The 15,899-nt window shown below is 38.4% G+C and overlaps 1 protein-coding gene across 1 annotated transcript in view; it reads left to right on the top strand.

Moving 5' to 3' along the window:
* The window catches only part of STK3 (serine/threonine kinase 3), a 165,027-nt gene that overhangs the window by 87,771 nt on the left and 61,357 nt on the right, over nt 1-15,899 (top strand). Inside the window, exon 10 of the mRNA XM_054984799.1 lies at nt 5,089-5,264. Within this exon, the coding sequence (XP_054840774.1) occupies nt 5,089-5,264 (176 nt within the window). The remainder of the gene's footprint in view (nt 1-5,088; nt 5,265-15,899) is intronic.

The raw sequence follows: 15,899 nt of genomic DNA, 5'->3' as shown, positions 1-15,899 counted from the left end.
GAAGGTTAAAATAGTATGGCTGATATTGTTGGGTACATTGATGCTGTTGCTAGGATCTTGGTTTGTTGCAGGCCTTGGTACCAGAGTCCATGTTAGTGTTAAGTAGTTTATCATTGCAGGTGAGTAGTTTTTTTAGGTTAGACAGCCTACTTTGGTTTCATATAGATCCTAGCAACAACATCAGCCATACCCAGATTCATACTTCTGCTCATCCTCTAATGTGATTTATGCCATAATGTGTCAGCAATGCCCCTCCTCCCTCTTCATTGGACAAACTAGCCAGTCCCTTTGAGAAAGAATTAATGGACATAAGTCTGACATCAGAAACCAAAACGTTCAAAAACCAGTGGGGGGACGTTTTAACCTTCCAGGACATCCAATCGCGCCTGCTATTGTCATTCACTGTCTATTATCATTCAGCATCTGTAATTGCTTCATTCTTCAAGATATAAGGACAGATGAACTCACATTCTAGCTGTATCTGAAGAAGTGAGCTGTGATTCACCCTACCGCAAAATTTGTTAGTTTTATAGGTGCTACTGGTCTCTTGCTCTTTTCTATTGCAGACTAACAGACTAACATGGCTGCCCATCTTGATCTATCTCCTGGAAAAGAAGGTACCATTCAGTAACATACAACCTATTTGTGTTATATTGTGCAGTCTGCTAATATCCACAGTGGCTTTTTCTGTGTAGGGGGAATAGGTGATGGCAGGGATGGGCCTGGCAGGTCAGTAGTGAGTTTCTTTAGGACCAGGTTAAGAAAGCAAACCTTCACCATTGGGCTGGCAAGTTCATTGTTTAAAATCAAAGCAGTGTTCAACAGTTGAAAAGGCAGTTTGGGGCAGTGGTAGCAGATGGACAGAAAATGGCATTGGAAATGCTGGAAGGCTTGAGGGATCAAAGTAGGAAGTAAGAGGAAGGTAGTAAAGCAGATCAGACTGGCCAAGAAAGCAACCTAAAGGTAAAGTTAGTAGAAGTAGCAGGTTGTACGGGCTAGTCCATGTAGAGCTCATCTATTTATGAGAGAGGTCCAAAAGGAGGACTTCTTGTTCCTCAGCAAGGACTCCAAAATAAGGAGGTCAAATCTCCCAAGGACTTTCGGAAGATACTTCCAATCACAATAATTAAAGTTAAGATGGCAGCGCGGATACCAGCAGAGTTCAGGAAGTGAGAAAAGACAAGAAAGTGGCCTTTAAAGAATGGCAGTCTTGTACAAATGAGACCAATAACAGATAATCTGATGTAGCCAGTATTGTTTATGGAGCCAGTCTTGTACTTTGTATTGTACTGAGCTTTTAAATACTGTTTTAAGATAATTGTTTATGATTTTAATGCATAATGTTTTCGTTGTTAGGTGCCCTGAGCCTGTTTGTGGTGAGGGCAGGGTATAAATCTGATAAATAAATAAGTGGGAAAGCTAGCACATTGACATTTCCAGGAAAGGTTGAGACTAAAGGCCACTGAGTGTTGTTCCAAGGCATTTGTGGGGGTCTCATTTCTAAGATTCTTTACTTTTAGGCAAGCACTTGACTTGGAAAGTTTCTGGCAACTCTAGTGCTTCTCTTTATTTATGAGAGCTGTCTTTTCCTTGGCTGGAGATGGTAGTGTGCAAACCCTCCCCCACCCAAGCAAACCATCAGTTTCTTTCTTTTAATTGAACACATGGAGCAGATTTATACTGAGTTGCACCCTTGACCCATGCATGTCTGATCTGATGGGACTGAGAAGTCTTTCTGAATAGCACTCTTCTAAGGTCCTTTTGGTCAGAAATGCCAAGATATTATGAACCTGAGATATATTGCATGTGTGGCATGTTCTGTACGTCTTAACGTGGCTTCATCCCTTTTGGCAAAGTTTAAAACAGTTTTGCATCACTTAGTGCAAAGCAGCTGCTCCATAATTTCCATTTAACAGACGGGATTATTAAATCATAACTATCTTGTAGCTAGTAATTGTAGTGTAAGCACTATAAGAATTGATCAATCATTCTGGGCCTGACGTTCAAAAAATTGCCTAGAAGCAGCTTTTGAATTGGAAATGCTTTCCATGAATATACGTTTCTCCTCTACTAGATGTAAGGTAGTAATGAGACAACTCATCAAAAGATTGTGAACTCAGCAAGTTAGAGATTATCCTTTAATGTGGATCTTCTGCATTTTCTCAGCATCTAATCAAGCGATGGCAATGGAATTCACTTGTATATTATTGTAATAATAAGTTAGTGAGGCATGACTTTCCGTTCCTGCAACAATGTTAGCCATTTTCAGAGCTGTGTTTTTTTCCAAATGATTGCTTAAATAGTTTGTAAGATTACTCAATAACATGTGTCAGACCAATTCATCTACAATTTCCTCATGAGTCCCTCCCCCCTAAAATTGTCCTTAGTGTACTTCAGAACTTTGCCGCACAGTTTAAAATGCCCATTGTAGATACTTAATTTGGTTCTTAGTTGTTTTGGTAAGATTGGCATCCGTTTTGTTCTAAAATTACTTTAATTCTTGTAAAAACATAAATGTAACACCACAAATATGAAAGTTACTTATGTGAAGGGAAGGTTTAACTGCAGTTACTCAGCATAATTGTGATGTGCTTTTAACCACATCCATAAACCACGTGAAGTGTTCTCATGGGGTTCTTCCATTGGTAAGATATGAACGGTTGACTGTCAGATGCTTCGAGAGGTTCAGATCCTGATTCCGTATGCTTCTCAGGCAATGCCAAAGCTGGAAAACGGCTGGCTGCTTTAAAGTATGTTGGTGCTTAAGAATTTGAAATATTTTTCTAGCCTTGTAGAAGGCTGATTTCCACCTTTCCTTCCTTATCTCATCTTTCACTTTTAGGACATTTTCCATAAGCAGTGGAAGATAGACAGGATATGAGTGTGGTTTAGTATGTCTTAAATATCATTGTTTTTTCCATAGTAATAGCTGAAAGATGTACAGTGTTTGTGTGAAATATATTGACGTAGAAGAGCACTAATACAGATGATACTAAGAGCGTTTTATAATCTCCCATTATCGAATTCTTGAATGCAGTAGAAAAGAAACTGAAAGCACATCCTGATCAATGTAGTTCTTTTTATATACTGTACAAAATGCACATAGTCCAAACACTGTACTTAATTAGGGGTGTGCGCCCCCCAAAGATTCAGGTGAAAAAATTGGGAAATCTTGAAGCAGCTTCCGATTCAGGTATTTATACAGCTTCAGGATTATTAGGGAAGACTTGGCCATTGTTTCCAATGGGAAACTCTGCTCCTGACTCTCCGTGGGCCTGGGGGGCCCATTTTCTTCTCTAACAACCCCAAATTTGCTGGGGACCCTCTCCTTACTCTCCTCTCCTGACCAGCCATGTTATGGCCCCCCAAAGAAGATGCCGCTATCTACCGCCAATCTCCATTATTCCCTATGGGGAAAATTGGGGGGGGGTCCTAGGTGGCTGGGGGTGGCATTTTGTGAGGAAAATGCACCAAACCTGCAGAGGACCTTCTACGAACCCTCCTTTCCTGATCACCCAAGTTTAAGAAAGATTGGACTTTGGGGGACCATGTTATGCCCCCTCAAAGAAGGTGCCCCTAGCCACTGCTGATCTCTATTGTTCCCTATGAGGACCAACCTTCATATCAGACAATCACACTAAGAAAATTTTAATTTAAAATACACAAAACCATATGAAGCAGGGACACTCTTGCAACTAGAAGTAAACTGAAAGCCCCCCCCCCCGCTGTATAACCAAACTGATGCAAGAGGAACAACTTCACACCAGAGAATCCCACTAAGAAGAATCCCCCCCCAAAAGAAAAAAAAATGTATCAAACCAGTTTCCTCCAGGTGCAGTCATCAGGCCCAGTCAAGTCCAGGTCCATTTTGCTTGCAAAATACCACCCCCAGCTACCTAGAAAGCCCCCCTAGTTTTTCCCCATAGGGAACAATGAACAAACAGTGCTTTGAGAATGATTTATTTTCTCTTTGGGGGGAGGGGGAATTTTTCTTAGTGTGATTCTCTAGCAATTCTCTGCTTTGAGTTCATTCTGCTTTATTTTCATTCCTCTGTGAGTGAGAGAGAGCAGCTAAGCCTCCTCTGCAGAGCCTGCACCAGGCCCAAGCAGTGTCTGCTTGCTCTTGCTCTCTCTCCCCCCCCCTCTCCCTCTCATTCACTCAAGAAAGCAGAATGCACTCAAAGCAGCTTAGCCTCCTCTGCACAGCCCTCAGGGCCAAAGGAGAAAGGAATCATGTGGGCAGATTCTAGAGCTGCCAGAACACCGTTCTGGAGCATTCCCCCTTAAAAAAAAGCCCTGGTTCTATTGGTCCAGTATGTTGTATAGCATGGTATTCTCTAGAACGCTGTGTGCCATAAAATATAACCTACGTACTTCAGTGCAATGCTTTCTTATTGGACATAAATGCAATAAGCTTACTTGAATACTTCATGTAAATGGCACTTAGTTCCAGAAACCATCATTTCCATAGCAGTGTGGCAGAGGATGAGGTCTCAAAACTAACTTTGGGAAAATATTTCACAGAATCCTATGGAAACTGCATAGGTGCTCTCAAAGTATCCTTGCAAGAGCTCTGCGTGCTGTGGTGTGGATCTTGAATAAAATGTTTTTTTGAAATGGTAAAGACAGCACATCCATCTCTCCATCCATTTCTCTCTTTCATAGTTCACCTCAAGACAGATCATAAAAGATAGAAGACAGTTCAAACATCATAAGATATCCAATAAACACTGCAATAGGACAAGGATTACAATGCAAACAAAACAACCTATTTAAGGTTGTTAGCCGTAATGCAGAAAGTGGGTTACGAAGGTAGAGGATAGTGCAGTAAAAGTAGGGTGATACATATAATAAGCAATGCAGTAGACTTAGTCCCATTCCCTTAAAAAAATGACTTCCCAAGTTATTCCATTATACATCAGTTCTAATCTCTTTTGGTTCTGCCTGCCTTGTGCTTGTTTGTCACCCTATCCTGCAAGTTTGTTGTTAATGTAAGTTCAGCATAATTACATGCATCATTTATTCTAAGGGTATGCTCTTCTTTTTTTAAAAAAAAAGCTTTATAACATCTTTTAATTTTCAAATTAGGAAATGCTACATCACCACAAGCACAGAGACCTTCTTTTATGGACTATTTTGATAAACAAGATTCCAAGAACAAAAGCCATGAAAACTGCAATCAAAATATGCACGAATCTTACCATATATCGAAAAACGTTTTCCCTGATAACTGGAAGGTCCCCCAAGATGGTGATTTTGATTTTGTAAGTAGTTCTCTGCAGTCGATTTCCTATTTTTTTACATGTAATTGATAAAAAAATATTATATGACTAATTTGTATTATCTTTAAGTAAATCTACTCAGAATTCTACTTAAGCCTATTACTCCCAGGGCATTGTTAGTCTTTATTTTTCTACATAAGGCTAGAAGTCTGCAGTTCTTCTGTGACTGATATTTCCACTGCCTCAGGTTCAACCAGGGATTTATTCTGGATCTCTTTCTTTCAGCGAGTAAGTTTTTATGTATTTCAACTTTTTGGTTAGAAATCACACTGATTAACGAATATGCAACCTAGCACTTCCTAAATTACTTTTCTTATGGCTTCATTTGTGACTTTGTTCCCTCTGTTCTCTTGTTGCAATGTAATTCAAAAAGAGGCTGACAAACAGGGGCATGATAGAAGATTCTTAGCAATATCAATTTACTAAAAGTATGGAGTATTTCAAAGGGGCCTAATCCCAGTATGCAGTTCCTTTGCAAGAAATGTCTGTATGTTGCAGTGATTACCATGTACTATAATCCTTCAGTCTTTTTCTTCCATTCCTTTCTTGACAGTTGAGATTTGTGTCTAACAGTTTGTATATCCCTCAACTGCACAACAGCAAGATATGAGTGTGCATATACTACTTAGTATTATATTTATGTAGTAGAAGTTGAGCCTGACTAACTAGGAGGTAATTCTATGTAGGGGAAAGTATGATGTTCTTAAAAATCCTTCATGTGAGTATTGAGAACCGCATTTAGCTTTTCCATGTTATATGTCTCTGCATATTGGAAGCTTTGTTACTAGGGAACACCTCCTACTTTAATGGAGAAACTTGGCCTTTCACCATCTAATGAGAGACTATCAACTTTCCTGAGATAGAACATAATAGGAAGGAGTCTGTGCAATGGCATTAAAGCATATAAATCCTTAAAACCAATCAGATAGGTTTCAGACCCAGTTTGGGCACTGAAAATGCCCTGGTCACTCTGTTTGGCCTATATTGGGGGAGAGAGGGACCTGTCGTTTCAACGGATTTGTTGGAATCTCTAAATTCCGTTGATTGTGGTGTCCTTCTGGAAAACCTCGCTGAGTTGGAACTGGGGCACATTCCAAAAGTTCTGCTCATATCTGGAGGGTAGATTTCAGAAATTTAGAGGGTGGTGCTGTATCATTGCCTTTTGGTATTTGCTGTTGGGGGGGGGGCGTCTAATATGTCCTATTCTAATATATCCCTGTGCTGCTTGACATCTATATGAAACTGCTGTCAGAGGCTATCCAGAGCTTTGGTGAGAGGTGTCATCAATATGCAGTGGAAGTGCTGAACTGTTGTACAGACACGGTAATGTGTTGAATGAGGGTGTTTATTAATACTGAAACTAAATCCAGACAGACAGAGATGCTGCTGGTTGAAGGCTCTTCAAACCTGGATGTTCAAGCATTGCTTGTTTTCCATGGGCTAACAACATTCTGAACTACCTTGAACAAGTTTTACAAAAAAGCAGGATACAGTAAGTAAAAACCATTCCTCTGAACTGGGGAATGGAAGGCATTGATGGAATGAGTCTCTTCTGTTCATCCTGTAACCCTCTCCAAGTTGCTCCAGAAGGTATGGGACCCTTGAACAGTGTGGGATGATGTACCTGGGTCAGTTGATAAAGGAAAAATTGACTGAAACTGCCCCTCCCACCTCTTGCATGAGCATGTGTTCTGTTTGTGGGATAGCTCATGCAACTCAAACTGCAATATTCCTACACCGCATCTCGCTGTGTTCCAAAGTTTTCCTGATCTTCAGGCATAGCTTTTCAGAGGGTGCAGGATGCTGCAGAGGGAGAAAAAAGGAGAAAATTGTTCTACTCAATGTTTGTAGTATTCAGCCTATTATTCTCAAATTGCAAGAATGTAGAACTTCATGATGTGTGTTAATTTTGTGCTTTTTGGAGTAGCAAACTTTGTCCAGCAATATTTTCTGTTTGTTTGTAAAAGATCTATTTCTGCTATTGAAATAATGACTCTTATTTTTCAGTATTTTACGATATTTGGGAACTTTCTATGCAGAGATGAAGAAAATTTCAAGGGATAATTAAACCATTTTAAAATGTCTTTCTATTTATTCCCAGAGGGGAATAGACTGCTTTAAAACCCTGAAATATATTTAGTACATTGTTTTATCGTATGTAAATTTACTTTACTGTTTTGATTTAAGAACATAAGGTGCATTCTGTTCATGCACTTGTACCATTTAGTATACTTGAGACATTTAAAAGTATGAATGTCTCCACTGTAGATGGAGAAACTCTCAATTCTATCTTAAGGTGCCATAGCTCATCTTAGTCTTTGCCATTTGAGAAAATAACAGAACTTCTGTTTTTTTCTTATCTGAACATGAAGACAGGGAGATATATACCATAAGCAGACTTTTCAGACTGCTTCTCTTTTTCTAGGAAATAAATTGTGGTTTCCCTCCAGGACACAATATTAAGGAAAGAATATCAATAAATCTGATAGCGAGTTAAATTATCACTGAATTTTGCTGCACTGGTTCTCCACCACATAAAGCAAATGCCAAAATAACTGACTTGATATATATATCAGTTACTTTTAAATCAGTTACTTTTAAATTCTATAGAAGACAGAGAAAACTGAAACAGGCAAGAAGGTCTAACAGTTCTCTAGAGTAATTGTAAATAATTACTCATCACTGTAGATCGTATTACACTGCTATTAGAGAGCATTTTAAGGGTGTAAAGAACAACAGTGGGTAAAACAAGTTGAATCCAACCATCTTTTCTGCTGGTAAAAAAGGGAGAAGCAGATCATTTGACTACTCAAAAAGGCTCTGCTGGAAATCATGGGACATGCATGAAGAATAGCTACACAGAACTGGGAATGTACCATGAAGGTGAACTGGGTAAGATGGAGTAATAAAGATGGCTGGATCCAATCCAGTATTTTAAACCCTTGCCTTAAAAAACTACAGATATCATTCTAAAAGATAAAATAGTTAATATTGTTAGTTATTATTTATATCCCACCATTTCGTTCAAAATTACAAAGCAGTCCAATGCAATGGAAAACAATAGTCAATCAGTTACTAGGAGTTACCCATAAGAGCTAAAATAGCTCCCATCCACCTCTTTTCCACTTTTCCCACTAGAAATAGTGGAAGGGAGGAATCTTCTTCCTCAGTTTTGTTTTACTACCCAATCATTTAAATCTTTGTTATACATCATTACAACAGAACAGCCAATGATTTAGAACGAATTATGAACTGTTAAGTTATAAATAATGGATTATTATTGTATTGTATACTTTCTTAACTGTGTGAAAGTGTTTATCAGGCCATTAATGAAAAATAAAGGGAATTTTTAAAAGAAATGTAGGAAGCAGGCCTCTGAATAAAATAATCTATGGAGAAGTTCTACACATATAAAAAGTAAATCAATCAAGGTGTATTTCACCGATGAAAATGCTTTGGAAAAAGTTATTGGAATCTATTATCTGTAGGACTGACACTTGCTAGAAAATAAATCACCATGGAGCATGCATTTCATACTTTTGTAAGATTGACATTAATTTTTCAGGTTGCTGACATGCAGTCTTTAAATAATTCATGAAAATGATAAATAATGGAGAACTTTTAGGCCTGAAGAACTGTATTGTATCTCAATTGGATTTTGTTTAATGGGATCTAGTTAAGGATTTTAACAGTGAGTGGAAGCATGAGTGATCTGGTATGCTCTGAAAGAAGGTGGCTAGCAATTAAAATTCTAAAAGGTAGGAATGAATCAATATCCGCTTTAAAACTAGGATGCTGCAACAATGCTCAGCAAGATATAAGTTTAGTTGAAGTTGGTCTGATTTGGAAGTTGGTTCATTTAAAGAGCAAAGGGCTGAGTTTTACTGTAAATCACATAGATGCCACTACGAAGGTTCATCAAGTAAAAGTGTGATAGCCAGCATCCAAAGGTGTTTGGAAGGGGCTTTGTGGATTTTTTTCTTTGAACAACAACCCCAGCTCCCAAGTACTGTGTTCCATATTTTTGCTTTTGAAAATCTCCTTGGTATTAAAGTAGTTTACCACATAGCATTGGAGGAAGAGGAGTAGTCCACTGCTGTTCAAGAAGCAGATTTCCATACAAAGAACTAGCTGGCTGCTTCGATGGATACCAGCCTCTTGCCTTTATGGCATAGTATGAATAATACATTTCGCTCCCAGTCGTGCCACCTTTGCTTATATTTTGTTGTGAATAGGCTTATTAATGTTGATGCAGATGAGGAAAGTGGTGTGGCAGTGTGTACTTTATTCAGTGTTTCATATGTTAAGCGCTGTTGCTTTTATTAATTGTCAGCCATGCAACTATCCCATTAAAAGGTTGCACAGCTTTCCTTGTCTTTTTCACATGAGAAAAGAGAGAGTGGTGTGTGTTTTACTGTTTCACTGATGAGAGTGTTTCTGGAAAAAGAATAGTAGCTCAGTCCTAAACAGAGTTTACAATGTTCTGAGTCCTTTGACGTCAATGACCATAGAAGGGGGTAACTCTGCTTAGGATGGCACTGTAATTTTGTTATCTTTCACACTTTTGGAAGTTCAGAAACGTCTTGTAGACTTGAGTATACAGAATTAAAAATCAGACATTGGAATACTAGAAACCATTGGGTTACTAATTTTACTTATTTTTATTTCTTTTACTTCATTTATACCTCGCCTTTCTCCCCAACGGGGCTCCCAAATGGCTTTATGTTGTTCTCCTCTCCTCCATTCTCACAACAACCCTGTGAGGAAAGTTATGCTGAGAGAGTTGCTAGCCCAAGTTCACCCAGCAAACTTCCATGGTAGACTTGAATATGAGTCTCCCAGAACCTAGTGCAACACTAACCACTACGCTACACTGGCTCACAAATGAAAGGGATGTGGTATATTTTGAGTTATTCCCCCGGTTAATGTGTTTCTGGGACTCTTCTATACATTAATTTACATCCAGTATTTTTATTAATGTGTATTTGCCTTTTATTAGTCTTTGTAGCTTTAAAGAAAAGTAAAGGAGTAAATACTTTGTTAGTATCCTGTTCGATCTACCCTGGTGCTTTGATACAACAGAGTGCATATGGAACAGCCTTGATTCTGTGCATGGGGTGCTTTTGTAAAAGCTAAGATCCCGCCAATCAGCATATCCAGGCCTTGCTCTCCCTACCAAACAGCTGTGTGCTTGGATTTGAGCTTCTAAAAAAGGAATTGGTGCTTACAGGCCTTGGTGCTGCATTAGAATAGGGAAACGATACATGCAATGCTGCATGCATAGTTCATCATCTTGCTAGAAAAATATGTACAAAGCGTCTACATTGTCGCTGTTGGATCAGGATGTGAGAATTTCCGCTTCAATTCATAGGCTTCGATTATTGCCAGAATGTGGGTTTTTCTCTTTCAGAACTATTGACTTCTATATATCATTCCAAACTACATTTTACACATGTCCTGAGTTATGTTGTCTTCAAAAAAAGCCACCAGTCTTTGCTTTGTACCTTTAGCAAACAATTCTAGAGTCTATTGTTTTTAAAATTAAGCTTCTCTAATATCTAATAATGCAGACATTAGTACTGGAAATTAAATTACGTTTAGAAAGATAACTGTTAAACCCTCATCAATGTTGATTGAATCAATTATCTTAACAGCATCTACAAATTAAATGAAGTGCTCCTTTTTCTGGATAGGATAACTAAGAGGAAAAAATCCCAGAAAAGGCAAATCTGTTTTAATTTAGTGCCAAGGGAAAGATTGCTGCCGTTTGCTAAACGTACTTCTAAACAAGCCTGGTATCCAGATTGTTTAGCATTAAACACAGAACATGTACATCATTACACTGTCGTTTAAATAGATACATTACTGGTGGCTTGAAATAAATTTGTTAAAACGCCATCTGTTGCTGCAGTCATAATTCTTTAATGTGTTCCTAAGAACAACAAATGCATCAAAACATAGCTATGATAAAATGATGACCATACATGTCCCAAATATTTAATAAGTACAACAAACGTTATATCTGATAGTTGATTAATAGAAGAGCATTGTAAAATAATTAAAGTATATTTAGATAGATTTGGGAAACTTGTGTGTGAACTGTTGATCTGGATTAGCTTTTTTGGAGAACCTCTTATAGTAGTGTGCCTTTTGATTAATATAATGTGAAACATTATCTAAAGGTAAATAATCATTTTGCCTGGTTTCTTGGTGGCTGATGGATGAACTGAGCTTTCATGCCTGGTCTAAGAAGTAAAACTTAATCATATTCCTTTTATGTGGCATGAGTACTGTTCACATGTGTTGATCATTGCAAGCAATAACATGCATTGCATGGAGTAAAGGATTATTTTTTAAAAAACCTTTCCCTTTGCAGTAGGTCCTCCCCCGCTTCCCCTGTCTCAGAGCTTCAGAGTTTTCTGTAGCCCATGAGACTTTGCCTACTTCCTACAGGGAGCTGTAGAAGTGATATCTGTCAGGAGGACTTTGCAGGAGAAACATAGACACATAGACTGTTAGTTTCTTTCAAACAGATTGGAATCAGAATTCAGTGGCCAATACTAAGATGAACCTCTGCGCAAAAGAATAAATGGACACAAATTTGACATTAAAAATGGCAACATCCAGAAACCAGTGGGAGAACACTTCAATCTACCAGGACATTCCATCAAGGACTTAAAGGTCACTGTAGTTCAACAGAAACCTTTCAAAAAAAAAAAATCCAACGGGAAGCTGCTGAATTGGAATTCATATGTAAATTTGACTCAGTCAAGCTGGGATTGAATAGAGACTATGAATGGTTATCCCGTTATCAGAAGTAACTGACTTCCTTAACAGAAGCAAACTGATCTCCATATCAGAAGCTACTGTTCGCATCTAGTCCGCCCTCCCCTCTCCACCTATATATCTGACCAGTTTCTTCTTGCCCTCCATGCATCTGACGAAGAGAACTGTGATTCTCGAAAGCTTATGCTACAATAAAGTTGGTTAGTCTTAAAGGTGCTACTGGACTCTTTTTGATTTTGCAGTTGAGAAAGGCATTGTATATTCTGTGGGTTAGATCCAACTAGCTTTTTCACTCCAGTCTTAGCTAACAGGCCTCCTAATTCCATTCCTTACCACATTCCCGGCCCTACATTGCTTTTGTCCATGCAGTTCCTATGACCCCCCCCCACATCCTTTTGGTGTTCAGAGGAGATCCCCTTCCTTCTCTTTTCAGTAGTGGAAAAGCTGGTTTGATCCAGCCCTAATGTTCCTGTATTACCAACATTGTCAAGATTTAAGCATGTTGTCTGACACTCTAATATAATTTTATAGAAAATTTCATAGAAGGCCACACAGTTCTGTAGTCCTACTTAATCCTTGGCACCTCTTACAACACTCCATTAAATTTGTGTTCAGATTTTTTTTGCCTTTTAAAAGGATGTTCAGAAATGCTTATCTTTCCCACAGCAGGAAGATGCAATCAGAGCAGTGCCTCTGGTGTAAGACAAACTAGAATGATTTTTTCACAGCCATTTCCTTCTTTGTCTACTAGAAGAATCAGTGAGGTTTGGGAGGCTGGAGGCCAACTCTCTTGCATCTGTTTAGTTGCATAATGGGTGTATAATTCATGAATAGTCTGAGGACTAATGAATAAAAGAAATGGTGAGAATAGTGAGATGAAGCAGCACAGTTATATTTGTCCTTGTTGCCTTGGTAACTAATTGTTCATATTAATACCTCTCATGTGCATAGATCAGTAGCCTTCAAAGTTCAGGGACAGCTTTGAAATGTTTGTAACCAAAGGTTTAAGAGAGTTTTTCTACAGATCAGGTTAATTGATTTTCAGCCTTCAGAGTGCTTTTTATCTAGTATAAGCCTACTTCTGAGGTGAAAGGTTTTCATTTTATGTGCATCTGTGTTTGTATCAAACCAGTTGTCTGTGCTATTGTATGTCCTCTAGCTAAGCTTTTGGTCGGTGCTTTTGTGTATTGCACTGTATTGTCTTCAACTCAGAGAATGTTCTTCTGTACTACTTAAAAAAAACTATTTTAAGTTCATACATGTATAGACAGTAGTATTTATACTGTCAATATACCTTGGTGGTAGCAAAACATAGTCCTAAACATGAAACCCCCTGTTATAACACCAGTAGCTTAGTGATTATAGTCATATTAGAAGTCTTTGGGGTGGTTTGGAAACTGTTGTTCTCAATTTATTGGTTGGTTTTTAGTATTATATTTTCTGTGCTTCTTTTTATGTTTTTGGCTGTTATGTGTAGGAAGCACATAAGAATATAGCATCTGGCTTTAAATATTAAAACTGGAAAGAAATGTAAGAGATGCTTACAAGAGAGTGAACAGGTTTACATTTGAAAAGTGTTTTGTGTGTGTGGGGGGGAGGGGAGCGCACACACTGATAAGGGAGCAAGCAGCAGATATTTAGGCAGCTGCTTCTCTCTGCAGCGCCTGTGAAATGAAATGGGACTCTTCTTGTTCCTGTGTTTTCAAGCAGCTGCTATGGCAACAGTCCTCTGATGATCTTAAACAGGTTGGTTAATTTAAAACTAGTGGGGGAAACTGTGGATAGTTGTCTTTTTTTTTTTTAACCTGACCTGTTTTCTATGATTTAGAGAGCTGTTGCCATGGGAACAGCAGCCAGCAGAGAACAGAATTTTAGTTTAAGTTTCCACAGGCTCTGCGGAATCATGGGGGAGTTGCCACGTTAATTGGTGCTATGAGTAGATAATGAATTTTTGTGCGTCCATCGGTCCTAATCACATACATCAGGAAAAACACATCAGCTACAAATACATACATATATATACACACCCCATTTAAATTGAACTCAGCTGGCTGCTCCTCATATTACAATAATCCGGCATTTCCCATTGACCCTTTAATTTGTCTCTGCATAACATGCATGTACTCAGCCACATGTTCTTGTCAAGGCTGCAAAAGCCAGACTCCAGATAACACCTTTACTTGAAGTGCCATGTGGCCAAGAAAGGTTTGGATGTTGTGGTTTGTTTCTGTTGAGTGCCATAATGCTGAGTATATCTCTCAGGTGTGAGTTAGACCTGAGATATCCATTTTATACTTGACATTCACAGACCAGCTGTTCTTTGCGAAGTTTGCAGTGGAAGCCTGGGACGTTTCTTATAAGGAGCAGCACATCAGAGGTCTAGCAATGGAAGAAATTGCATTGACAAAACTTTTTTCCTGCTGTGCTGTTCTGGAAGCCACAGAAGTTCCCTTCCATGTTGGAAATCAACAAATTTATATCCTGAAAGTGAACAACCCATCAGTGAACATCCTGTGCTGTTCTTTTTTTGTTTCTACAGCTTCCACTGTAACAAGAGTCATATCTTAGTTTTATCAGTGTTACTTTTAGAAAACCAAGAACAAAATAGTAGCAAAGAAGTTAGCCGTGTTAGTCTGTGGTAGCAAAATCAAAAAGAGTCCAGTAGCACCTTTAAGACTAACCAATTTTATTGTAGCATAAGCTTTCGAGAATCAAGTTCTCTTCGAAGAGAACTTGATTCTCGAAAGCTTATGCTACAATAAAATTGGTTAGTCTTAAAGGTGCTACTGGACTCTTTTTGAAAATAGTAGCAACAATTCTACATTTAGGGACATCTTCCATTGAACCTGATGCTAACAATTTCTATGCTTTCTTATCCCACCGTTATGTTTATCTGATATATCTACGTTTAAAGCTGTACTTGAGGAGAAGAGACAACAGTTTGAAATTTAAAGCAATAATGGGGAAAAGTATGGAGAGAGGTCTTTTTTTCCATCTCCTGCCCAGCATTTCCACGACTTTTGCTTTTGAAGTCATCTGTGATGACTCTGAAGACACTTCTGCTTAGTCAACAAATGCTCGTAGTCATAGTTATGTATTGACCAGTTGGTGATATTAACCGATCTTGAGATGATAATGCAGCCAAGAAGAATGTACACTTGCCAGGCTTTAGAATTCAAGGAAAAATCTTTATCGCAATTTTAATTAGGGAAATTTGAGCTGATCAAAATTCTCCCCCCATCCTTGTCAAATGCTTAGCAAAGTCAATAGGCATGTTTCCATAATGACAAATTATTTCCCTTCCTTTTTGCTTCTTTCAGTACTTCAGTCTCCCTTGGTAAATTCTCTTGTAACTTTAGCACAATTTTCACTTTTATTTTCAGTCACACGTTAATCACTAGAAAGCTATTTTCCATCCCAGTAATTTTTCCTTTTCAAATGTGCTGTTAGCATCAGAACAAAAATTAACCATCTTGGCTGTCATTTTTTTGGCACTTTCTGAATATGCATTAGAACCCTGGAGCCATTTCAAGAGTTCTCATCTTTAAGAATCAGGTCAAAAGAAGGATTGGATTCAGAAATTTTAATTCATACTTCTGCTCTTGCTAAATATATACTGTGAGACTGTAGTTGAGCATTTATGTAAACCCCACTCTGTCCCCCACTGTGAGGCAGATTTTCCCTCCTAAACTTTCACGATTGCTTGCTGTGGCTGGGCAGCCTCTGGTAGCGTGTCTCTGGGTGTAATTTAAAGGTCTTCTTGTCCCACACTTAAAGCTTATGTATTTATGTCATATAGCCCATGTCTTCTTCAGGTGAAATGGCACTAGA

This window comes from Eublepharis macularius, chromosome 7 (assembly GCF_028583425.1).
Source record: "Eublepharis macularius isolate TG4126 chromosome 7, MPM_Emac_v1.0, whole genome shotgun sequence".
NCBI lineage: Eukaryota > Metazoa > Chordata > Lepidosauria > Squamata > Eublepharidae > Eublepharis > Eublepharis macularius.
Note: the sequence above shows the minus strand (reverse complement) of the source record. Positions and strands in the feature narration are given on the sequence as shown.